Source organism: Xenopus laevis, chromosome 2L, assembly GCF_017654675.1.
Source record: "Xenopus laevis strain J_2021 chromosome 2L, Xenopus_laevis_v10.1, whole genome shotgun sequence".
Taxonomy (NCBI): domain Eukaryota; kingdom Metazoa; phylum Chordata; class Amphibia; order Anura; family Pipidae; genus Xenopus; species Xenopus laevis.
In genome coordinates, this window is record NC_054373.1 from 77,668,022 (window position 1) to 77,693,722 (window position 25,701).

At 39.3% G+C, this 25,701-nt stretch overlaps 1 protein-coding gene across 2 annotated transcripts in view; it reads right to left on the bottom strand.

The window, feature by feature from the left end:
- Positions 1 to 5,038: 5,038 nt before the first annotated feature.
- The window catches only part of cttnbp2nl.L (CTTNBP2 N-terminal like L homeolog), a 74,796-nt gene continuing 54,133 nt past the window's right edge, over positions 5,039 to 25,701 (bottom strand). For both annotated transcript variants that reach the window (XM_018246608.2, XM_018246607.2), the window contains exons 3-5: positions 20,017 to 20,247; positions 14,316 to 14,423; positions 5,039 to 7,361 (exon numbers count right to left, since the gene is read on the bottom strand). In XM_018246608.2, coding sequence (XP_018102097.1) covers positions 5,895 to 7,361; positions 14,316 to 14,423; positions 20,017 to 20,247 — 1,806 coding nt within the window. In that variant the 3' untranslated portion in view covers positions 5,039 to 5,894. The remainder of the gene's footprint in view (positions 7,362 to 14,315; positions 14,424 to 20,016; positions 20,248 to 25,701) is intronic.

A 25,701-nucleotide genomic window follows, 5' to 3' on the forward strand; every position in this document is an offset into this window, starting at 1 on the left:
CGTTAGGCTGGTGCAATAAGTACACTATATAAAATATTGCATTTTTATCCATATTCATTTTTAGGGTTTAGTTCTCCTTTAAAGGGTCACTGTAACTTCAGTTTTACAGAAGGTACAGAGAGACCTGCTATAAGGCTATACTAGGAATAGATTTCCATTGTGCTACAAAACTTGAAGGCACACAAGTCATTTAATAAAGATTGGTGTTATTGGTAGGGATGCACTGAATCCACTATTTTGGATTAGACCGAACCCCCGAATCCTTTGTGAAAGATTCTCTGAATACTGAACCGAATCCTAATTTGCATATGCATATGCAAATTAGGGGTGGGAAGGGGAAAACATTTTTTACTTCCTTGTTTTGTGACAAAAAGTCACGCAATTTCTCTCCCCATCCCTAATTTGCATATGCAAATTAGGATTTAGTTTCGGTTCGGCCGGGCAGAAGGATTCAGCCGAATCCCGAACCAAATCTTGGATTCGGTGCAGCTCTATTTATTGGTGATAAAGCTTCAAAAATTATAAAATAATTAAGGTTGATGCCACACAGTGAGGTTAACAGCTGCTACTTCTAGCTAGTTAGAAACAGATCTCATTAATTTCTATAGGGTAAGTATTAGTTACTAATCATCCTGTGTGACATAATCTTAACTGAACAAAGCTTGTTCACCAACAGAAGTAAAAATATTTTTTTTCACTCTATTAACTTCGAATTCCCAAATCAGCACATCAATGTACAGGTAGCCTTTTTTCTATAAAAGCAGTATGCAATACTGGTATACCGGAAAGAAAGTAAAGGACAATCAAGAGTTTTAAATACAGAGGACCAAGTAACTGTCCAAAAATAATTAAAATTTAAGTATCAACAAAGAGTCTATGAGACAGACTATATAGTTTAGGATAGACTGTATCCATGGACTATACTCATGCCCAGACTGATATTTTTGAGAGAACAGGATGGCTGCCAATTAAAACAGGAAATACACAAATGTATTCAAATGTAATATTTTTTTTGTATAATTAAAGTTAACTTCAATTTATCATGATCTCTTTTTTCAGCATGTGCAGTAAGTAAGTAAAGGAACATATCAAACAAAATCACTTTGTACTTTAAGCAGTGTTTTGGTTGTTTGGCATGCAGCTATCTCTGAAGGAGGCTGTCAGTGGCCCAGGGTAAATTGAATTTATAAGCAATTTCATTTAGAATTATAGTCAGCATTCTTTATCCCCAGCAATGCAGCTTGCTGACAACAAGAAGGAACCACATCTCACTCAAGCTACATGCAATCATAGTACCAACCATACTTAACTACTGTATCATTCACTCATGTTCTGAAATATAATAACATCGGTGCAGACGCAAGTTTATAAATTCAGGGATGGAAGCAAGAAGCTGGCAGTGTGAGGTCGAGGGCAGGGAGAGAAGAAGAAGAACCCAAAGATTTTTTATAGCCGGCCCGAACGCGATAACCTGTGGGTTTAAGGCTGGCCCTCACATCACTACTGATAAGTGTGTCCCTGTTCTTAGAGAAATTCTATGTGTATGGGTCACTTTAAACTTTCTGTGTTTGTGTTTATTAATTCTGAATGACACATGGGAAAGCAACTAGGAGAAGGTCTCAACAGAATATCAAACAGTCCAAACAACCAAAAATATAGGCCAGTTGCAAAATGTCTCATAAAATAACTGTCTAACTCATACAGATGATGATTGCTTTTTAAATTACTAATTGACAAGGATACTGCACTTGTACTTTAGGTATTTCATCTAGGGCCTGTAGCAATGAATGAAAAACCATATTTATCAGGAGACCTTTACAGGGTGTATTACCAGTGCAGGTCTATTTTTGTTTTTTTATTTATTCATAATTTCATAATGTGTTAATCCTGTACAAAAACCAAAGATATAATAGTGGTCACACATTCACAATTTATACTCTTCATAACCAAAGCTGCATTAATTTTCCCATTACAAAAAAAAGTAAAGTAAGAGTTTAAACGATGATTTAATCAAATGGAATGCACAGTTCTATTTCTCTTGCAGTGAACCAGTAGGGATCAGTAATGTTTTTGCCAGTTACTGATAGTACAACGTATTTTCACTGGAAGAAGCTTGCTGTAATGTTAAGAGCATATCTTAAAAGCCGACCTGAAAACTGTATCCAGATAGCTATGTCACATGAGTGTTTAGTAATATATATGGATTATTGTCCCTGCATGCAATTGTTGCAACTAAATTCCACCCTCAAAATTTAAACAGATCTCCATTATCCATTATGTAAATCGATCCACTACACTTATAAAATTGGAAGGCGCAATCTTTCATCCAAGTCAATATATTGATTAAACTTGGATGAAGTTTTAAAAATCTCCTTAGGAATTTAAGATGAAAACTGGTGAAACAACCAATCTCACATCACACGTTTAATAAATTCTGCTAATGTTCAAACGAAGAGCCTTGATTTCAAAATAATGTTTACAACAATAATAAATACCCTTGGTACATTTTTTTTAATACATATCTTCACTTCCAGGCTGTAGATATCCAACTGGCTATACAGCAGGGGTGTCCAACCTGCAGCCCGAGGGCTGCATGCAGCCCAGGATGGATATGAATGCGGCCCAGCTTGAACTTCCGCCAATCCAGGAAATATAATGTTGCAATGTCACGCACAGAGAGCGTATGTACGCGGTCCCTAATTGTGTGCATGTGTGCTTTAAATTTTACATGGGGTGTGTGGTGTGTGGCTTCCTAGAGTAGGAAAAGCAGTTAGCAAGTGAGCGTTTGGTTACTTACAAAGGCAGATAAGCATTCTTCAGCAGTATCGCCCACTATGCTAGGGATATATGCAGCGACTACATTTGTGAGCAACTTTTTTCAAGAATGAACACACTTAGGGGCACATTTACAAAGCTCGAGTGAAGGATTCGAATTAAAAAAACTTCGAATTTCGAAGTGTTTTTTTGGCTACTTCGACCTTCGACTACTACTTCGACTTCGAATCGAACGATACGAACTAAAAATCGTTCGACTATTCGACCATTCGATAATCGAAGTACTGTCTCTTTAAGAAAAACTTCAACCCCCTACTTCGGCAGCTAAAAGCTACCGAAGTCAATGTTAGCCTATGGGGAAGGTCCCCATAGGCTTGCCAGCGTTTTTTTGATCGAAGGATATTCCTTCGATCGTTGGATTAAAATCCTTCGAATCGTTCGATTCGAAGGATTTAATCGTTAGAATAATCCTTCGATCGTAGGATTAGTGCTAAATCGTTCGACTTCGATATTCGAAGTCGAACGATTTTAGTTCCTAGTCGAATATCGAGGGTTAATTAACCCTCGATATTCGACCCTTAGTAAATCTGCCCCTAAGAGTAAAATTAGAACCAATAAGAATTATCTGATGAGCACCTTGAGAATTCAGTGAGAATTGCAACTACTTCCATTCAACCAGATATTGATAAATTAGTTTCTCAAACACAATGTCAAAAATCCCACTAGGTTTATGATACCCTTTTTTCTTTTACTTTTACAATAAAATAAATCATAAGTTAGCATTAGTGTTTGTGTGTATTTTGAGTGTGGCCACAGAACATTTTTCTTCTTCCAATGTGGCCCAGGGAAGCCAAAAGTTTGGACACCCCTGCTATACAGGAACAGTTTCTCAATATGATTGTTAATACATTTAAAGGCACTTTGTGGGAAGAATAACACTAGCATAATTACTGCACAGGTCAAGCTGAATGGCAATGCCTATATGTTATACATTTTGAAATCAGAATTGATAATGCTAAATATATATAGGTGTTTACCTATAATACATCATGTGTACATCTGCTGTAACTGAACTTGCAGATATGAAAAAATTGCTGGCATCTCTTAAAAATATTAAGAGATTTTGAAATCAGAATTGATAATGCTAAATATATATAGGTGTTTACCTATAATACATCATGTGTACATCTGCTGTAACTGAACTTGCAGATATGAAAAAATTGCTGGCATCTCTTAAAAATATCCAAAATAAGGGTGGCTAGCAAGTAGGGAACTAACTGGAGGACATAGTGATGTAAATGGTAACGTAGCAGCTAATTGTCAGGGCTCCAATGTAAGCATATTTCAATTTGCACCAAGAACATAGAGCATAACATGGACCTATTCTTAGGTCTATGGCAACGAATATTTTTAACTCCGCTACTTACTATATTGCTTCCCATTTACGTGGTATACTTTTGAATTATAACTGAGGGTGGTGAGTGGTCAGTCATTGAGTCAGTGCATTTTTTTTAGCTATGGTATACTGATTCCTTATACTCTGCCCAACCATGTGGAAGTGTAAAATTAATTAGAACAAATTAGTAAATTTCTTAAGATCGTTACAGGCAATGCTTAACTGCCTAATAGTAGAGCAGACACCACATACATACAACTAAGTAAATATAATTTTTAAAAAAATATTTAAGCATTAATATTTAAGTATTAATTTTGTAACTCAGTGCATTAGTGTGCTTATTTCATTTCAATCGTTAATATGCTTTTCCAAACACAGGGTATAACCTGTACGTTATAGGAACAAAATGCTAGGATTAGCGTTTCTACACTGCCATGTCTCTTATGGATTCCTTTACTGATATTGCAGAATGTCTTTTTAACACAATTTCTTCTGACATCACCAATAATATTGAAATTCATTATAAAGGGTTCTGCAAACATTTGTATGCAGATATAATTGTGTTTTGTATCCTTTGCATTTAAACCTTGGTTCAGAAATCTAGATCTGGTAAGTCAACAGCAGCACCTAGTGGTCACTGGCAATATTCTTTCACTTACCAGGAAAGGAAGCACTAAAAAGTTTTGAACTGAAAATGGCAATAATTTTAAAACAACAAGAGAAACACTTCCCAATAATTTTAAGCAGGCTGTTTAACATTCAGGCAGATCAGTCCATTTTTGTTCACAGCTAGTATGTATTGTTATAAACCATCAACCTTACGTAAACCTGTTCATCTATTAGACAGTTAAAGGCTACATAAGGAAACATTTGGCAAACTGGTTCTTTATTTAACAACTACAGCAGTATGGTTAGCCCCAAGCAACCATGACCACTGGAGAGCTCACACATCCTTACTGCTGCGCTAGTGCCTGTGCATAAAGTGTTAAAACGCAGGATTAATTGAATTGGGAAGTTAATTAATTAAAGCTTAAAGAACACGAAATACAAAATCTCCTTCTCTCTCTCTCTCTCTACACACACACACACACACACACACACATATATATATAATATACACACACACACACACAGATATCTTGTTGTTACTGGTCTTTCTTTAAAATATTTAAACTGTTTACGTAAATTTTACAAGCGGAGTGCTGCCTGCAGGGAGATTTTATATATATATATACTGGCAAGCTGGTATAGATTCCCACACCAAAGTTGTTTACTTACTCTGAAATACACCGACAGACCTTTCTGCAGGCAATTAATCACAGATATCTGGTAATCAGGATCAAAAGATGCTGGTAGAGATAAATTTATAACTGCCAGACATTACTTGGTTCTCTTAATTATCAGCAACCCAATTTTTAAAACACTCTTGTCCACTCAAGATGCATGAATTTTAAAAAAAAGTCTTTTGCTTTTCTATTGGGTATTAAGACTGCATTTTATGCTCTAGGTTATCAGAAAGTTCCTGGAAATGTTTTCTAATTAAAAATAATACTTCCACAGAAAAAGGAAAGGAATATGAAATCGGGGATATGGGAAAATGTTTTTGATTATTAAAATAAATAACATACTTTTGATCATCTTAATTGTATAGCACAATTCAGACACAATGGTCTGACAGTGTTATTAAGTCATGGAACAATGTCCTCACAAGACTGGGGTGAAACTAGCTATCAGATGGAAGCATGATTTCAATTTCTTTTCCATTTGTGAAGACTCCGTTATTGGAGTAGTAGGTATCTGAAACCTCCACTGAGGCTGCCAAAGCAGATGATTGGTTGGTTGCTTTGGATGGTGGTATGGGAGATGCTGGAGACTGAGCTAACCCTGGTTTCTTTGGAGGAATTGGTGGGGGGTTTCCTCGTTCAACCCGAGATATGGTTGGTGATTTAATTCCAGGTGATACAGGACTGAGAGGGCTAGAAACTTTCAAAGGGTTTGGGGAATGGCTTCCATCACTCTTCTGATTAGAGGCAGCATTGGCAAGGGTTCTATAATCTGTGCCAAAAGGTGAGCTGTTGGGAGGTACAGGTTTGCTGGAGGTCTGTTGGCTGGTGAAGCGGGATAGCACCTGAGTCACAGTATTGCGTGCAAGCTGCTTGGCTGCTGAATTATCTGCTAAGGTTGGAGACAAGTCCCTGGAAGGGGGGCTCTGTAAACCAGTAACATGTTGATCTTGCTCTGCCTGAGACTGGAACTTGTGGCGGGCAGCATGGAAGCGCTGGTTGATACCAACTTGGTAGGAAGATTGATAACCAGGACTGTTGGCTGTTGCTCCAATCAGACGGCGTGAAAGCACTGGAGAAGAGCATGGAGAAGAAGTTAAGGAGGAAGCTGCTGTACTGATGGGTGAGGAAGAAGCACCACTTGAAGAAAGGTGTCCTGTCATATGCAGAGGAGACTCTACTCTGACTGGGGAGTTCCCATTGTCAGACAGACTGTCTGATGCATTGCACTTTTCTTTCTGGTTGTCTCCCACGTTTAATTTTAAAATGGGCTCATTGTTCTGTGTTGATGTATTACAGTGCCCATTTATTTTGGAATATGGCTGAGGAATCTTAGATGGAGCTAAAAAGGGGATATTGGATTTTGCAGAAACATCCGTGTGACATTTTTCATTTTGGAAGGGTTCGGTCTGGCATGACACAGAAACGAAGTCAGCTTTCTCTGTTGATACACCAATAGACACCAGCTCACTTATTTCCTTGGATGAAGGCACTGGAACTTGGTTGGTGGTCTTCAGCTCTTTCAAGGACTTTTTTAAGGACTCCAGTTCTTCTTTTAAAGTTGTCGTGCGATTTTCTTCTCTATTTAACTTGGCTTTCAGTTGCTCTCTCTCAATATCAAACTCTGAAAGTTGCTTTTCCACCTGTGCTTCCATCTGCAAGCCTCGTTTCTTTTCAAGAGACAACTCTTCTTCTAGCTGGCTCACTTTGTTTCTAACCTTTTCCAGCTTTAGGTTAACATCTTCCACTCTCTGTCCTTCCTCCACTGCCCTATTGTTGGCTTTTGTACACTCTTTCATAAGAACAGATGACAGTTGCTTGTGACGGGCTTTCTCCTCCTCCAGCTGACTAGAAAGCCTTTTCTGCTCTTTTTCCAATTTTTTAACTTGAGACTTCTCAAATTCCAGCTAAATATAGAGATACAAATATATATGTAAGAATATAAGACATGTAGGAATGTAACAGTTTTTTTTTTTAAAAAAAAGCAAAGCCACGTAAGATTACACTAGAATTTTGTTATTGCACCAGCATACATGTACAGCAACAAACAATTAAAAACATAGCAAGAACGACAATTACAAAATACTTTATCACAACATTTTTCATGCACATGTTGACCTTTCTAGAGAATCTGCAAACTGGCCACCGGGAAAGTTGAGTTCATGGACTTTAATTTTTTTTATATTCTTTTGAAATAAACAAAAATAAGGGAGATACAGAAAACAAAAGGGGAGGGAACTTTTAACTCAAGTAGTATACAAGTCATGAAAACAAAGTTTTAACCACTCATTATACAGCAATATTCCTTAAACTGGGTTCTAATACATATTCTAAATATAAAATTGTGGAGTTTAAGCCTATAATAGCAAGTTAAAGTCTAAGGCAGGGGTGTCCAAACTACGGCCCGCGGGCCAACTGCGGCCCGCGATCCATTTTAAATTGGCCCGCATCAAATTCCTAAAAGATACAGGGAGCAAGCCAAGACCTAATCTCCCAGCGACCGCAGACCAACTAACTAACTGGGAGGCGGCGCAGCGCTGTAAACGTCACCACGTCCAGCACGGCAGGCACCTCATTCCCTCTGATTACAGTCCCTGGAGAGGAGAGAGACTGCTGCTGCTGCTGCTGCTGTGCCGGCATGCCCCGCCCCCCACTTCGCTGGCTGGCCTGTGAGGAGACTGGGTGTGTGAGAGTGTGGACGTCACTAGAGCTGTGCTGCCCAGGCACGCCCCCCTCCCCACGGCTTCACTCTGGCTGGCTGGAGTCAGACTGTAAGCCTGCCCTCTGGAAACTGGGTGGGGACTGGGGAGACAGCGTGTGGACGTCTCAGGAGACTGAGAGAGGCTGCCTGCTGCAGTGTGCTGCCATTCACCATGACTACGAGGTAAAACTCAGTCAGAGTCAGTCTGTGCAGGAGACTTCTGTTCTTCTGCACTCACACAACACACTCCTCCACAACTTCTCTCTCTGGCTGTCAGAGTGAGCTACAGAGGGGTGGAGGAGAAAGGGGGGAAGTTTGCCAGTCCCAGGCAAGTAGCCTGTACACAGATTGCCAGTCCAGGCCTGTATGAGCATTATGGTTAGGCACAGTGTTATGTAATCGTTCTGGTGCAGATGCAGGAAGCTTGTCAGGGCTGATTTGTGTGGTAAATAATTATTTATTATCCCCTCAAGTATAAGCTGAAACAAACTATTGTACATTAGAGTTGCCCTGTCCATTTTGGGGCCTCCCTTTCTTTTGTGCTCCCAGATAATGGAACAATTAGAATGGTCGGCCCCCACACATTTTCACTTCACCAAATCTGGCCCTCGTTGTAAAAAAGTTTGGACACCCCTGGTCTAAGGGTTTGTACTAGTAGAGAACAACTTTATTGTTTTAATGTTCCTTTGTCTTTTACGTGTTTAAGCCAAGGTTTCCATATGTTCCAATATTTTTTACTTCTATTATATATCATATAAGTTATTTCCTCTATTTTCCTTTTCTCTTCTACTAGGGCCATCCATTCAGCATGTGATGGAGGTTGTAGAGATTTCCACCTGTCAGGGGGCCTTGCAGCTCCTATATGGAGATGTCTGGACCAAGCAGGAAGCACTAGGGTTAATTCCAGTTCACGGTAGCCAAAGGGTTCAGAAGTGAGCGAAGTCAAAGTTCAGGCAGAAATTCAGGAGGCAGGCAGCAAAGGATCAGTGTCAGGGTAAAAGTGAGGGGTCATAAATCCAGGAATCAATATTAGAAGAATTAAGCAGCAACCAGGGCTGACCTATAATAGGGCACTGAACCTGTGACTTCAGCGTCTCTTAATTTTTTTTGGCACATTGGTGTCACGCCCACAACACGGCTACACCATCTTGCCTAAGAAGCGGCACGCTCCTCATTGGGGCGCTCCTGACAGTATACCCTCCCCCAGGGGGGCCACTGGACCACCATGTCCCAGCTTATGAGGAAACTTTTTGTAAAATTCCCGCAACAAACAGGGAGCATGGACATCAGTGTATATTTATCCAGGAACATACCTCTGGATAAAAACCCTTACAATTTATCAGGAACTGAAGTGACCCTCTGGAGAATCTTGAGTCCAAGATCTATTCCACTTCATATTCTTGTACGTCATCTACGGTGACAGAAGAAGGAGGAGGCAGATCAGAGGAGAAGCAAATAGCGATAGTCGGTTTTACCAAAGACACATGAAAAACATTGGAGATTCACATCTCAGGAAAAGCCAAACTTTTTCCCCTACTGTATACTGGGGAGAAGACTTCCAGGTTCAGCACAGTATTTGTAGGACATAGTACTTTTCTCCAAATTTGTCTTAGTGGCAGAAGAAATTTTAGACATGTGGGCCTCATGATCATCAGCAGCTGGAACATCCAACAAGAGGAAATTTTAAAGTGTATAATAGACCTAAAAAGCTATATAATAATTTTCAAATTAAACATGAAATCCAATTTCTGTTTTTTATTAAAGCATTCATAGCTGTTGTAAGCTCATTTAAAAATCTCAGCTGTCAAACAAATATTGTCTGCCCCCCTTCTATGCCTTAGGCATAATTGTGTAGCCAGGGCATGAGGATGGACATCGGGTCCCCCATTCTGGTGCACAAACATGATTCTGAGATGATGTATGGCTCCTGCTTGCTTCCTATAATTATGAATTCCCAGACTGAAGGCAACAAGATTCAAATAATTTATGTAATTTAAGTTCATTTTGCTTGACTAATGTGATAAAATAGGAGTTTGAATACATTTTTTTGAAAGGAAAAGCTAGGAGAATGTTGTCCATACATACATTGTCAGAAATAGCGACCTACCAGTGGATACATGGTTAGTATTGTTATGAGCAAATTCTGCCCAGGGGGTAGATCGGACCAGTCATCCTGACAGAGGGATACGTGACTTCTCAGGAACTGTTCCAGTGCTTGATTTACTCTCTCAGCTGCTCCATTGAATTGAGGATAGTAAGCAGAGGAGAAGTGAAGAACAATACCCAAATCTTTACACAGGGACTTGGACACAAACTGGGAACCTCTGTCCAAAACAATATCCACTGGGAAGCCATGTAGACTGAAGATATATTGGATGAAAAGCTGAGAGAATTCAACTGCCGAGGGAAGTTTCCTAAGAGGGATGACATGTGCCATTTTACTGAAGAGGTCAATAACTACCCATATAGCAGTGTTTTCCTCTGATGGTGGCAACTCAAAAATTAAGTCCATGGCTAAGTGAGTTCAAGGAAGGGAAGGAATGGGTTAAGGTTGCAATCGACCACTAGGACGTAAATGGCTAGGCTTGGAAGCGGCACAAGACGCGACAAAGTCTTTGACGTCCTTCCGTACAGTTGGCCACCAGAAGAGACAACATATTAACTCTAAAGTCTTCTTAGTACCGGGGTGTCCGGCCTGCTTGGAACAGTGGTTTGCTGCAGAATAGGAAGGCAGAGTTCAAGTGGCACAAACAACATTCCAATGGGTGTATCAGGGGGAGCAGAGGAAAGGACAGACAGACTTAGGTTAGTAAATTGGGAAAATAGGGAGGCTGTAAGGAATTAAAGGGTCTTGATCCTCACTGTGACAATTCTCAGAGATGAAACTTCTGGACAGGATATCTGCCTTCTGATTCTTGGAACCAGGGTGATAGGTGAGGACAAAGTTAATCCGTGAGAAGAAGAGAGCCCACATAGCCTGCTGGGGATTTAGTCTCGAGAGTCTGTATGAATTCCAAGTTTCGATGGTCCCATGTAGATAGTAACAGGGTGTGGTGCACCTTTCAAGAGATGATGCCACTCCTTGAGAGCAAGTTTCACTGCCAGCAATTTGTGATTGCCAATATCGTAATTTTGTTCAGCAAGGGAGAATTTCTTAAGGAAATGTTAGGCTTTACTCCCTTCCAGATGAGGACCAGGATTGGGGCTATACGGGAGAAGAACCCCTTAATGAATTGCCGGTAATAATTTGAGAATCTGACAAATCTTTGTATGGCCTTGGTACTCATGGGAAGAGGATATTTCAGAATCACCATGACTTTGGAGGGGTCCATCTCGAATCCCTCCAAGGAGATCATATAGCCAGGGAAGGGAATTTTGGAGAAGACACACTTCTCCAACTTGGCGAAGAGGGAATTGTTCCTCAAATGAGAGAGTACCTCCTTCACTTGGTAGCGATGACTTTCAAAGTCTTTGGAGAAGATTAAAACGTCATCCAAGTATACGACTACCAGTTTCCGCACACAATCTCTAAGGATGTCATTCACAAATTCTTGGAATATGGCAGTGGTGTTGCAGAGGCCAAAGGGCATCACTAGGCATTCATGACCCATGCCTGGTGTTAAATGCCATCTTCCATTCATCCCCCTCATGTATGCGAATAAGTTAATTGAAGAGCTCTGAGATGAGAGGCAGGGGGTATCAGTTCTTAACCGTGATCTTGCTGAGACCCTGGTAATTGATACAGGGAGGTACTGTAACCCATCCTTCTCCACTAAGAAGAATCCAGCCACAGCAGGAGAAAAAAAGGGACATACCCCTATGGAGATTCTCTTGAATGTACTCCTTTATGGTGGAGGTCTCGGCTGGAGTGCGACTTCTGGGAGGCATATTACAAGGGAGAATGTCAATGGGGCAGTCGTAGGGGCGTTGCAGAGGAAGGAACTCCGCTAACTTCTTGCAGAAAACATTGGAGAAGTTCTTGTAAACAGCTGGCAGGGAATGAATGTCAGCAGAAGAGATAGACACTCGGTGTATAGGGTAAGTGGGTAAATAGTTATTTTCAAAGTAAGAGATTTGATTGGCTGACCAGTCAATCGAGGGATTGTGCAGACGAAGCCAGTGTAAACCCAGGACCACAGGAGCCGAAGGACAGTTGATAATTAGGAACAACAGACTTTCTTTATGCAGAGTTCCAATAGTCAGAGGTAATTCACCAGTTGTCTCAGAAATTATTCCAGTAGTTAATGGTCTATCGTCAATTGCCAAGACCCACAGGGGAGTAGACAGGGGAAACAGGGAAATACCCCCATGCTTGGCGAAAGTAGCATCCATGAAATTTGCGGCAGATCCAGAATCAAGAGATGCAGAACGTCTTAGAGGCTAGAATCTAGCCTCTAAGACGTTCTGCATCTCTTGATTCTGGATCTGCCGCAAATTTCATGGATGCTACTGAATCTGAAACAGCAGAAGAAACTGGTGAGAGTTCCCTTGGGGTGCAGGTTCAATGCCGCCTAGATAATGCAAAATGAGCTTGGCCGCCACAGTATAAACACAGACCAGCCGTGCGTCTCTGGAGAGATGTGCCCTCCCAATCTGCATAGGTTCCTCCGGAGGAGTGACTGATGGTTGTGAAGGAAGAACAGGCAGGAGAGGTCTTTAAAAGCATGGAACCAGTACAGGCTGGAATTTCCTGCAATTCTCCTTATTGGCTTGATGCTCCCAGAGCAGTGTGTCTACCTTGATAAATAAAGCAATCAGGTCTTGCAATTACTCGGGGAGATCCCTCGAGAATAAGTCATTTTTGAGTCTGCTCGACAGGCCTTGATAAAAGACAGCCCCATAAGCCTCACTGTTCCAATTAGTTTCAGCCATTAAAGTTCTAAAGTCAATTGCGTACTCACTGGCACTGTGGTTCCCTTGCCGGATCAGTAGGAGACGGGAAGAGGCATTAGCCACATGACCCAGGGTGTCACACACAGTCTGAAAGGATTGGGGGAAAGCCATGGCATCAAAGGTCAGAGGGGAATTCTTCTCCCAGACAGCTGTTGCCCATTCTCATACTGGGTCACAAAGCCTCTGCAGGCCTGTTATAGCGAGGCAGTGGGGGAATGCGGGGTTCACCAGCCAATGAAGCTGTGGGAGGAGCAACTGCCACAGGATTTCCTGTGACCAAAGAGAGAGAGAGAAAGGCCTCTATTACTTGCCCTTTGCAATTTTGCTGGGCTTCATAAGCTTCCATACCAGTCGCCAAACCCCGAAGCTTTCTTTTCATATCAGGCAGTGCTTTCTCAGTGGGGTCCATGGCCCATTATACTGTCAGGGGGCCTTGTGGCTCCTATACGGAGACATCCAGGAGGAAGCACTAAGGCTTGCCCTAACTCTTCATTCTCTTTGAGAAATTATAATATTTTGGAAACTTACACTACACCTATAGTGGGAAAATTTAATCATGACTTTTTTTATAGTAACCTTATGACTAGGGATGCACGGAATCCAGGATTCGGTTCGGGATTCAGCCAAGATTCAGCCTTTTTCAGCAGGATTCGGATTCGCTGAATCCTTCTGCCAGGCCGAACCGAATCTGCAAAAAAGGGGCGGGGAGGGAAATCACATGACTTTTTGTCAAAAAACAAAAAAGTTAAAAACTTTTTTCCCCTTTCCACCCCTAATTTGCATATCCAAATAAGGATTCAGTATTCGGCCGAATCTTTCGCGAAGGATTCGGGGGTTTGGCCGAATCCAAAATAGTGGATTCGGTGCATCCCTATTTATGACATGAAAGTTAGAAATAAATATCACTGACAACCAAGCACTTTCAAAATGTGTGTGTGTGTGTGGTGTTAAGGCACTATGGTTATATAAAACTGTATATATAAAAAAAAAAAGGAGTAAAGTTATAGTAGAACTATATACTACTTCAAAAGAAAAAATGTTTTAGTCAGCCAGTAATAAAAGGAAATCACTTTAATGACATTGACATTATTATTCGTCATCATTATTAAAATAATAATGTTAACTATACTGAAAGAAAATGCTGGATTATTATTTTTTTTTAAATATTCCCACAGCCAACCCAACCCCTAGAGAAGACAATGAAATTACATGCCATGAAAGAATTTGTTCTTTTTTTAAGTTTACCAAGCAGTGGACTCTGTGTTACCTGCTGTGCCAGCCTCTCTCTTTCTTTCTCTAACATGTATGTCACATCATCTCCATCCGCTGCATCCTGAGCATGCCTCCTCCTTTCTTCTTCTAAATCCAGTATTACCTACATATACAACAGACACGGTGAATAAGACAGTAGTGTTTAAATGCTATCCGACACACAGAGCCAATATGCAGTTATACAGGTAAAAACATGACAGGAGCTTGCTAATGAAATTGTAACCGTACAGTAGCATATACATACAGACAGTAGAACCTAAGATACATTGATTCACATCATTGATTCACATCATTCTCTCCTAGTTATGGTTTTGCCCTCTCCTTTTAAAAATCCACATGGAATAAAATTAACCCTTTGCCTGCCAAGCATGTACTCCGTACGTTCTGGCAGACAAGGGTTCAGACTGCCAAACACGTACCTTGTTTGGCTCTTTATTTTATTACACTTTTGTTTTTTATCAAAAAGCTGACATTTTATCATTGTTGCTCTGTTTTCTTATGTATATTTAGTATAGTTTTGTTGTTTGGTGCTTTGGTATAGAAAGATGTATTTCAAATTGTTTGATTCGTGAAAATATGTGCTATCCAAACATATATGGTTTTCTGTTTTTTTTTTTACAGTTTGGGGGTCTTACGGCACATAAAGCTGAGCATGAACATTCATATGCACGTTTGCATTTGGGGTCCGTACATACCACATATTTTGGTAAATCTATGCATATTGGCTTTAAACTATTCAGTAGATATCTGACATCCATATTTAGGGTGATTTCTATTTGTACGTAAAACATTGCGTGAGATAAATGCGGCAAAAAGCAAAATTTTTAGGCGATTTTTAGAAATGTCGTAAAAACCTCTACGTTTTGAAAAGTTTTGCAGTTTGGTAGTTTGGTGTAGAACGACGTCTTTATATTTGTTGGATTCGTCAGAATGTGTACTTTCCCAAAATATATGGTTTTGGGGGGGTCTTTGTGCTGTTAGGAGGGTCTTGTGGCACACATAAATGTGGCCAATTGCAATATTTTTAGCCGATTTTCAGAAATGTAAAAACAGCTGCCTCTATTGCCAAATTTAGGAAAGCTTGGTGCCTTGGAGTAGAAAGACATGCATACACAATTTGGATTCGGGGGGAATGTGTACTATCCGAAAATATATGGTTTTCTGGGATAAACTTACTTTTTTCTACCTTTGCCTACCTTCATTTTGGGGCCCCTATATGCCACCTGCTTAGGTAGTTAGCAGTTGACGTCATCCCTAAGCGACCCAGAAGTGTTACACTGAACGTGGGGGCAACGCTGGTCGAAGTGTAACCGCAAAAAAAATGGGAGACAACACAGACAAAGGAAAGGGATTTGATGTGCCTATTTTTAATCTACACAAATGTGCAATCATTTCTCCACTAGTACAATACAGCCCTGAAAACTACAGTCTGACCCTGCAGATAAGCTTAACGTTTGTGAGTACCCACCCATAAGCACACCTAAGGTGATCCATATAAAGTAAAATGTACACCGTATGGTCCCATAAGCACACCTAAGGTGATCCATATAAAGTAAAATGTACACCGTATGGTAATAGTGGACACTTGTTGAATTATAATAAAAGAAAAACTCACTACACTTAGGGGCAAATTCACTAAGATCCGAAGTTGCGCCAGCGTCAGCTTTGCCGCACTTCGCCAGGCGTAGTTTCGCCAGCGCTACGCAAATTCAATGAATTGCGAAGTTGCGCTCAGGAAGGCAACCGGTAGCGAAGTTGTGCCATTGTTAATTCGTCAAGCAAAACGAAGTTACACTAGCGATGCCTAATTTGCATACGGAGCCAAGTTAAAGTACAATGGACGTATATGTAGCAGCAAATACATTACACTACACAAGCCTGGGAAAGCTTCATAAATTAAAATAGAGTTGTTATTTTGCCCTATACATGTGCCCGCTATATAGTTTAGGTGCCATATGTTAGGAAATGTAGGTGGGAAGGAGGGTACCCCAAAAAAAATGTACAATCTTTTTCAGCACAATAAAAAAAGGAAAACTACTCTATTGCACTTCGCCTGGTCTGAGGTGGCGAAGGCAAGTCTGGCGCAAGAGGTAACGTTCAGTAAAGTGCGCAAGTTAGTGAATTAGCATAATTACGTCCCTTCGCCATAGCGCAACTTCGCCTGGCGTAAGTGTGCGAAGTAGCACTAGAGTAGGTCCACTTCCCTAGCGAAATTACTGGCGAATTTGCTCCTTAGATTGTCTTCTTGCTACATCTTATTCCCTAAGCTTCTGTTTAAGCGCTGACTCACATGGACTACTGATAACTGAATTTTTACCAGAGGAGAAACGGGTTTTCGAGTTGGAACAAAGGGAAGAATTCCAGAGACTGTGGTCACTGTACCAAGCCTTAGGTAAAACTTTACATAATGGGCATAAAACTGTTCAGAGGACCCCAGGCTTTCATATTTTGGGTGATTTATTTTGATACCTTATAGTATGTGGAAAAAACAATGCTGCTGGGTGGAAGTTTTGAGGTGATTTTTGGAAATGTCACCAAATTTAGGAAAGGTTTCCGGCTTGGTGCTTCGGAGTAGAAAGACATTCATACCTAATTTGGATTCGGGGGAATGTGTACTTTCCAAAAATGTATGGTTTTCTGGTCGCGACCTTACTTTTTTTCTAACTTTCCCCCCCCCCCAAAACTATGCTTGATTTTGCAGTATCTGGAATTATAAACCTATACATATTGGGCATCAAACTGGTTAGTGGACTCCTGGCAAATCATATTGAGAGTGTTTTACATTGGTATGTAATGATGTGTGGGAGATATGATGATGTAGATTGGAAGCTTTGAGGTCATTTTTCAAAAAAAATCACCAATTTCTATAAAAAAATATAAATTCAGGAAAGAATTACAACTTGGTAGTTTGGAGTACATAGATATATTTACCCATTTTTGATTTGCCAGAATCTGCTCTTTCTAATAATGTGTGGTTTTCTAGGGTAAATCTACTGTTAGTGGAGTGTTTGGCCTTGAAATCAGAAGCCATTTTGTGGAGTGGTGCTTTGGAAATTTGGTAGTGTACTGCCTGGAGATTTTGATCTATACAAGTGAGATATCTTCATAAAACTATATATATTTGGTATTTGTGCATTCAGGAGACATAGAACCTTCTAAATCAGCTGTGTTCTCGTAAATAGAATAAATTATATTTCTGATATATGTGATTGTACTATGTGAAACATGATTTTTTTCATTTTATTGAACACTTAGAAACCTACATCATTTTACAGAAGTGGAATTACACCAAATTTCTAGCATATTTTGAAAGACCAGGTTGTCCTTAAAAAACAATATATTGTTTTCCTGGGTAAACTAAAAGACCCACCCAGAAAAGGCCCTTAAAGTGAAAGAACTGCTTGACAGTAGATGTTCTCATTTAGGACAAAATGGCTGCCAGGGAAAGGGTTAAAAGGGGGCCTCTCACTTAGATCCAAGAAAACACTGGCACTCAAAGGCAAGCAAATGCAGGGTTATACCCTTGCATATTTTATTCTGCAAACGTGCAACGTTTCGGGGTCAGACCCCTTTGTCGAGCATTGACAAAGGGGTCGGACCGCCAAAACATTGCACGTTTGCAGAATAAAATACGCAAGGGTATAACCCTGCATTTGCTTGCCTTTGAGTGCCAGTGTTTTCTTGGATCGTTTGCTGAGGAGGGTGCCGATCCCTCCAACACCGTGCACCAGGCGCTGAACTGCCGAAGGCCAGGGTGTGCAAGCGGGCTACAATACTCTGCATGGCCTCTCACTTAGGCCTTGTAGTATGTCATTGGGATATCCAGGCTAGCCCTATATGAGGAGATCCCCACAGAATGCAACAAAACCCCAGAAATTTAAAATATAAGTTGCGAGAGATGTAAATTTGAATTCAGGCAGCTTCTATAGAAATCACTATGACAAGGTAAGCAATTTCAAGATGTACTTTTTAGCAAGTGATGGTGGTGGTACTTCTGCAAAGCACCATATGCAGATAGTCCTGCAGATATGCAGATATTTGCAAACAATAAGAAAAGGTATACTGGTTGCACCCCTGGCTTAGAACCTGCAGCAGAGTATATAAGGACTGCCTGCTGGGCTTCAAGTCCCTAAAATCTCTCCACAAGCCACATGCATTGATCCAGGCAACAATGACATTTTATGACCAGATCAGCTTAAGACACCATCAGTTAAATATACAGCTCTGTTCATTCTCAAGTTTAAGTGCAAGTTCACATGTTGCGTTTTTACATTGCGTTTTAAAAAATGTGCAGTCGAGCTTAAATACGCCAATGAAACCACACACGCATTATAATTTGCATTTTTCAGCCTGTACTTTTCTTTTCCCAACATGCATTTCTATTTTTTCCCCATTCTCCACAATTCCATTCAGAAGAACTTTAGTAAACTTTTGTGAAAAAAGCCAAGAGGAAAAATGCAATGTAAAAACTCCACATTGTGACCTCACCCTAATGAATAAGGCTTGTGTTGAACACGGTTTCATACCATATCAGCACAATGAATTTTCACAGGATTGTTACAATAAACAGGGCAATTGTCAGTAAAGGCCACTGTACCATCCACTGCTCAATGCAGCCCAAGCAGCAATACATTTTCAGCAAAACTTCTCCATTTCTACTAGTGCAATACAAGTAAATGCCACTGGAGGGAGATGAAAGAATTCACTTAATTGTCTAGAAAAGATCTGGGCAACAAAGGATATGCAACAGTAATACAATCCTTCAAGGATAGTTCTGCAGCCATAGCTGCTAAGTAATAATTACTATGCTGCACATAATGGAAAAAATGACGGCAAAGCAAACGAAAAAACACATACACATTTTAAAAAGGTTGGCAATTTCCACGTTTATCTTTGTTGGTTGACATTAGGGGGATATTTATTAAAGGTGTAGTTGTGTTTTTCAAAAATTCTAGTTTTTCAAGGGTAGTTTCACTAAAAACTCAAATTTTTCAGAATTAAAAATTTTTATAAACAAAATAAAAAGTACAAGTAAGTACACAACAAGATGATGGTACCACTGGAAGTTCCAGGGATCATTTCCTTTGAATTACCAGTATCAACTTGTAGAACCAATGCACTGGTTTGGAGACCCAATGACCCATTTTCCTATAAAAATGCAACCAGGAACGGAGGTGTTAGTCTATGCTAAATATGACCAGGTAAATAATCAGGACCATTATACAAGGTTTATATAGTGGCTTATCATTTTTATTATATAGTGAATAAAGTACCCCCTATTGTAAAATATAAGGATATTATAAGTTACCAAAGAATTCCATGACCAGATAAAAGCATGAGGCCAAAGGCCGAGTGTTTTTATACAGGTCATGGAACTTTGCAGTGACTTCTAATATCCTTATATTTTGCAACAGGGGGTACATTATTTATTATAATACACAGTTTCAGTAAGTTGTGAAGGATATGACATCACTAAGCTCTAATTATAACCAATGGCATCACTAAGCACTTTAGGATATAATTTACAGATGGTTATTGTGTATAACAATATTATGATTAAAATCCTCAGTCTGTTAAAACATGCAATGCTTATTGCTCATTCCTTGTGTTCTTGGTTTGACGTAATTTTGGACATGATGAGCTCCCATGACCAAGGACTGCCAATAAAAAAACACAGAGCACACCGAAAGACTCACCTTTCTGTGCCTGCTTTCTGCAGTGGCCAATTGAGCTAGCATCCGCTCTTGCATGGTTTTACATTGCTTCATCACTTCTTTCAAGATGTAGAGTGGATTGGAACAGACAGGAGGTTTTTGCCCATGATTCTCCTCCTTAAGTGTCTCATAATCCCGCTGCAGTGCGAGCAAAGGATCACTGATATTATACTTCCCATATCGTTCTGCAATAAATCGGTCTTTATGTTTTGCCTGAGAAAAAAATAAACAAATAATATCCTTAGTCAAAATGTTTCATTTGTTTTATTCTCTAAATAATCAGTAACAATCAAATTACTGGTCCCAGCGTAAAATTCAGTAGTTGTATCGCTGTGAATTCCTAGGAGCCTGTGCCACACTCCCAAAAGTACACGATAAAGTCAAATTATTGGAATAGACAGCTTCAAAGCAGTATTTTCAAACTGCATGTGTTTTATTAGCAGTTTATTATTAGTGTGTTGCACTGCTAATAAAACACATGCAGTTTGAAAATACTGCTTTGAAGCTGTCTATTCCAATAATTTGACTTTATCTAAATAATCAGTAAAACAGAGGTTATTAATTTTCAGCACAGTTGAAACAATATTTATATAGGCGGAAGCTGCTACTACTTGCCTGGACATTAGGAATGCACTAAACCCATCAGAAAAGATTTGCTAATAAAACACATGCAGTTTGAAAATACTGCTTTGAAGCTGTCTATTGCAATAATTTGACTTTATCTAAATAATCAGTAAAACAGAGGTTATTAATTTTCAGCACAGTTGAAACAATATTTATATAGGCGGAAGCTGCTACTACTTGCCTGGACATTAGGAATGCACTAAACCCATCAGAAAAGATTTGATTGGTTATCAAACCAAATTTGAACCCTTAGGGCCATGACACACGAGGAGATTAGTCGTCCTGCGATTAATCTCCTCTAGCGTGGGTGACCTTTGCATTAACTTTCAGTAAGGCATCGTGAGTGATATTCTGAGACAATCTGCAATTGGTTTTCATTTTTCAATAATTGTGTACTAGCTTTTTATTCAGCAGCTCTCCAGTTTGCAAGCAATCTGGTTGCTAGGGTCCAAATTACCCTAGCAACCATGCACTGATTGGAACAAGAAACTGGAATATGAACATCAACTGGAGAGGGCCTGAATAGAAACAGTAGCAAAAACAATCCATTTTTAGCCGTTTTTAGGTGGGCTCAGTGACACCAATTTGAAAGATGGAAGGAGTCAAAAGAAAAAGTCAAATAAAAAAAACTCTAAAAATAAATAATGAAGACCAAATGAAAAGTTAAGCTTAAAATTGGCCGTTCTATAACATACTAAACAATGAAACACCCTTTAAGTGCATCAATACAAATGTAACCACCTTCTTTGGAGAAACCGATTTCCATTTAAAGGTAAATATAGGGGTCTTTATAAATATCGCTACTTGCCTTGCCTGTGACACACAGCCCTTAGATCTGTAGTGGCTATAAACAGACAACATTGCTGAACTGGGACATATGAAAGATACAAATAAATGCAATTAACTTTTTTAAAAAAAAATGCAATAAGTGCAAAAAAGCCTACATGAATATCTTATTCCCCTTTATACGTGGATTCCACTTTATAGGAATTTCAGACAAACAGCTTCAGTAGCGAACAATGAATTACTGAAGCAGAATCTTAGCTGTGTTTAGTGAAGGACAACAGGAAGTGCACTCTATCACAGTATATCAGCAACACCAGCTATGAAATGGAATGCTCTCAAGCATGTAATGCCTAATGTCTGCAGGGCAATACACAACCCATTTACTAATGCTGTAACCTGAAACACACACACACAGTGGTGGGAATTTTTTTAAAAGAGATGGGGAGGTATAATCTCCTAAGAAATACAGCAAAAGTACCAGTTTTCAAAGACTTGGTGAGCTTGTTTTACAGCTTTCTAAAAACAGTTCCCCATAATTCTGTAAAGCACACAAGGAAACACAGAACTGATACATTTACATCAGTTGTTGTCATTGCTACAAAGAAAAATTTTTGTTCTAGCAAATAATGGCTTTAAAAAATAAGAGATGATCTTTACACACAAAGGAACAATGTGTTTGCCCAACAAGGTGCTACTGCAAAAGGCACAGCAAAAAAAAAAAAATGAAACCTAACCATAAACACATTCAGTTATCATTTCCCTAAAGTATCATATATTAGACAGATTACATAAAGCAGGATTGGTATTGTACATTAATAAAGCACTAGCTTTGTTGTTGTGCAGCAGGGAACAAAAGACGACAACCGAAAACAGCAGCAATGCTTAAAGCTTATGAAACCATTTGGTGCAACCAGTTTCTTGGGGAAAAAAAACGAATAATAGGAATGCACAGAATAAAGGATTCTTTTCAGGCTTCAGACAAATTCCAGCACTTGGAAGATTCAGACTCAGCTGCATTCTTAATGATGAGCTAAATCAAATCGGAAACCTTAATGTCGTGTGATATTACAGTGAAGGATAAAGGAAGGCAACGGAATTTTGTGAACGGATGATGCAATATCTTCAAGTTTGTCCACATTTTTAGATGCAAATTAGGGTTTGAACTTGACTTTGTATTCATTTTAATATTTTGTGGAGTTTTTGGTGCACTGCCAAATCTGAAAAATAATGGGATATCTCTGCCATATACAAAGGCAGGTGTGAATTATAAATCTAACCAGAATCTGCTCAAGGGTTGGCTTCTCTTGTCCAAACCAAATTAGGTCATGTTACATTAGATTGCACTTCTTCATACAATCTATATTTACAATTTTACATCCTTCAAACAATGTCTCAAATCATGCTTCTGTAGAGAAGTTCACCCTCATTTAAAGGAGAAGGAAAGCTACGGAGACATTTTATTGCCAATAGATTAGCTGCAATAGTGCAAGCTAGAATGTTATATTTATTCTGTAGAATGTTTTACCATACCTGAGTAAAAAGCTCTAGAAACTCTCTGTTTGTTTAGGATAGGAGCTGCAGTATTAACATGGTGTGACATCACTTCCTGCCTGAGTCTCTCCCTGCTCTGGGCTCAGATTACAGCAGAGAAAGGAGGGGGGGGGGAAGAGGAGCAAACTGAGCATGCTCTTGCCCAGGGCAATGAGGTTTAAGCTGAAAACAGGAAGTCTGATACAGAAGCCCATGTATACACAATAGAAGGAAAGAAATGCAGTGTTTCTTTTGACAGAGGACTCCGAGCAGCATTACTTTGGGGGTTTATTGGTATATTTAGATGGACCTTTCTGATAAGGCTTACTTAGTTTTAACCTTTCCTTCTCCTTTAAAGGGGTTGTTCACCTTTAAATTAAATTTTAGTATGAGAAAGATATTCTGATAAAATTTCCCATTGGTTTTCATATATCATTTGTATTTTTTGAGTTATTTAGATTTTTATTCAGCAGCTCACCAGTTTGCATTTTCCTATTTTCAAATTTCCCTAGCAACCATGCTTTGATTTCAATAAGAGACTGGAATATGAATAGGAAAGGGCCTGAATAGTAAGATGAGTAAAAAGTAGCAATAACAATAAACAGTACCCTTACGGGGCATGTTTTTTTCAGGTGGGGCCAGTGATCCCATTTGAGAGCTGGAAAGAGTCAAAAGAAGAAGGCAAATCATTTAAAAAAATATTTAAAAAATCAATGCAAAATGAAAAGTTTCTTAGAATTAGCCATTCTAAAATATACTAAAGGTTAATAAAAAGGTTAAACTACCCCTTTCACAGAACCGTAACATTTCATGAAAGACTTTAAGCACTGGATTCTGCTGTCACTTAGTAGTTAGCATGTTCTGAATGACATGCAAACTAGGAAAATTCCAGGAGACAACAACGCGCTCTCCCACAATGGCATAACTACAAGGCATGCATAGGGTACACCAGGGCCCACTTCCCCTTGGGGCCTGTTGGAACTGCAACAGAGGTATATTGAGGGAGCAACATAAATTAATAAATCAGCATCTAAATATCAGGAAACGTGTCCCAAATTTAAAAATTCTATTGAATTATGTTTAGTTTGGAAAACATGTTAAAGGGGTTATTCACCTAAAAATGAACTTTTAGTAAACTTCTAGTAAAAAATAATTTTGAGAGTAATATTCTGAGACATTTAGCAACTAATCTTCATTTATTTATTGTTTGTGGTTTTTGAATTAGTTTCTAGCATCTGGTTGCTAGTGTCCAAGGTACCTTAGAAAGTGTGAATTAGACAATGGAAGATGAATAAGCTTGAATAGAAATATAACAATTAAAAGGCACAAATACAATAAAATCAAAAGAAAAGCCTCACATAAAAATAGTTTTTGGCTGTTGAGGTCAGTGACCCCAGTTTGAAAGTTGTAAAGGTTCAGAAAAAGGTGCCAAATAACTTATGCATATGACAAATAAACAATGAAGACCAATTCAAAAGTTTCTAAGAATTGGCCATTTACTAAAACCAACTGACCATACTACTAAAAGTTAAATTAAAGGTGAACAACCACTTTATTGACCTTTCTTTTAAAGAGAATCTGACATCATGAGACATTTAGCTTCATGCCATAGTAACGTTTGCTCTTCATGGCTACTTTTTTTTACTTTGCACATCACACATTGAGGGACTTCTTTTAACCAGATATTAAAAATATGCATAATGTACTGTATGCACTGGTATGGAACTAATATAAAAGAATGCTTTGAAACTTGGATTTCAGTATTTCATAATGTGGACCATCATGCCTTAAAGCTAATTAAAACATTTTAAAAATGAAAAGATTATCATTACGTTTCAGAGACTATTATGACTAGTTATGAGTCATAAATAAAGAATTGTGGAGAAAGAACCTCCCGGATACAGGATGTCGATGGCAATGCCATGTTAAGTCCAAGTCATGCCCCATTCATGTCCTTCTCTCTGCCAAAAGCTGTATTTAAATATTGTAGCACTCAGGTACAATACGGGATGGTTCACAGGCTTTTAATATGGTGAGGTTAGATTTAGGGGCAAAGTTATGGGGAAAGTGGGTGACTGGGAGTTATTCCAGGAGAATTGGGTGGGGGATAACCGTTTCACTCCCGTAAAATCTAGAAGAGCTGACATGGCTGAATAGCAGACTACTCGCAGGAGATATCTGCTCACCAAAATAACATGCATAAATTTTATGCAGAGAGAGAGATTTGGATATCAATAGAACTCCCCAAGAAACTTTGGGGCAAATTCACTAAGACGCAAAGCGCCGAACGCTAGCGTTAATTTGCTAGCGTTTGGCATTTTCGCTACTGCGCAAATTCACTAACGAACGCTGGCGTAGTTTCGCTAGTGTTACTTTGCAACCTTACGCCAGGCGAATCTTCGCTAGCGATGAAACTACGCAAATTCACTAACTTGCGCAGTGTACTGAACGCTACCTTTTACGCTAGACTTCCTTCGCCACCTCAGACCTGGCGAAGCGCAATAGAGTAGATAGGGATAGTTTCAAAAAAAGTCAATTTTTTTTCTAAGTCCCAAAAAAACGCTGGCGTGTTTTCTACATGATGGCTGATAGGCTGAAAAAGATCTAAATTTTTTTGGGGCTCCCCTTCCTCCCCCCTACATTTCCTGACTCATGGCAACTTACCTAGACAGTGGGCACATGTGTAGGGCAAAATAAAATTTTTATTTGGTGATTTGAAGGTTTTCT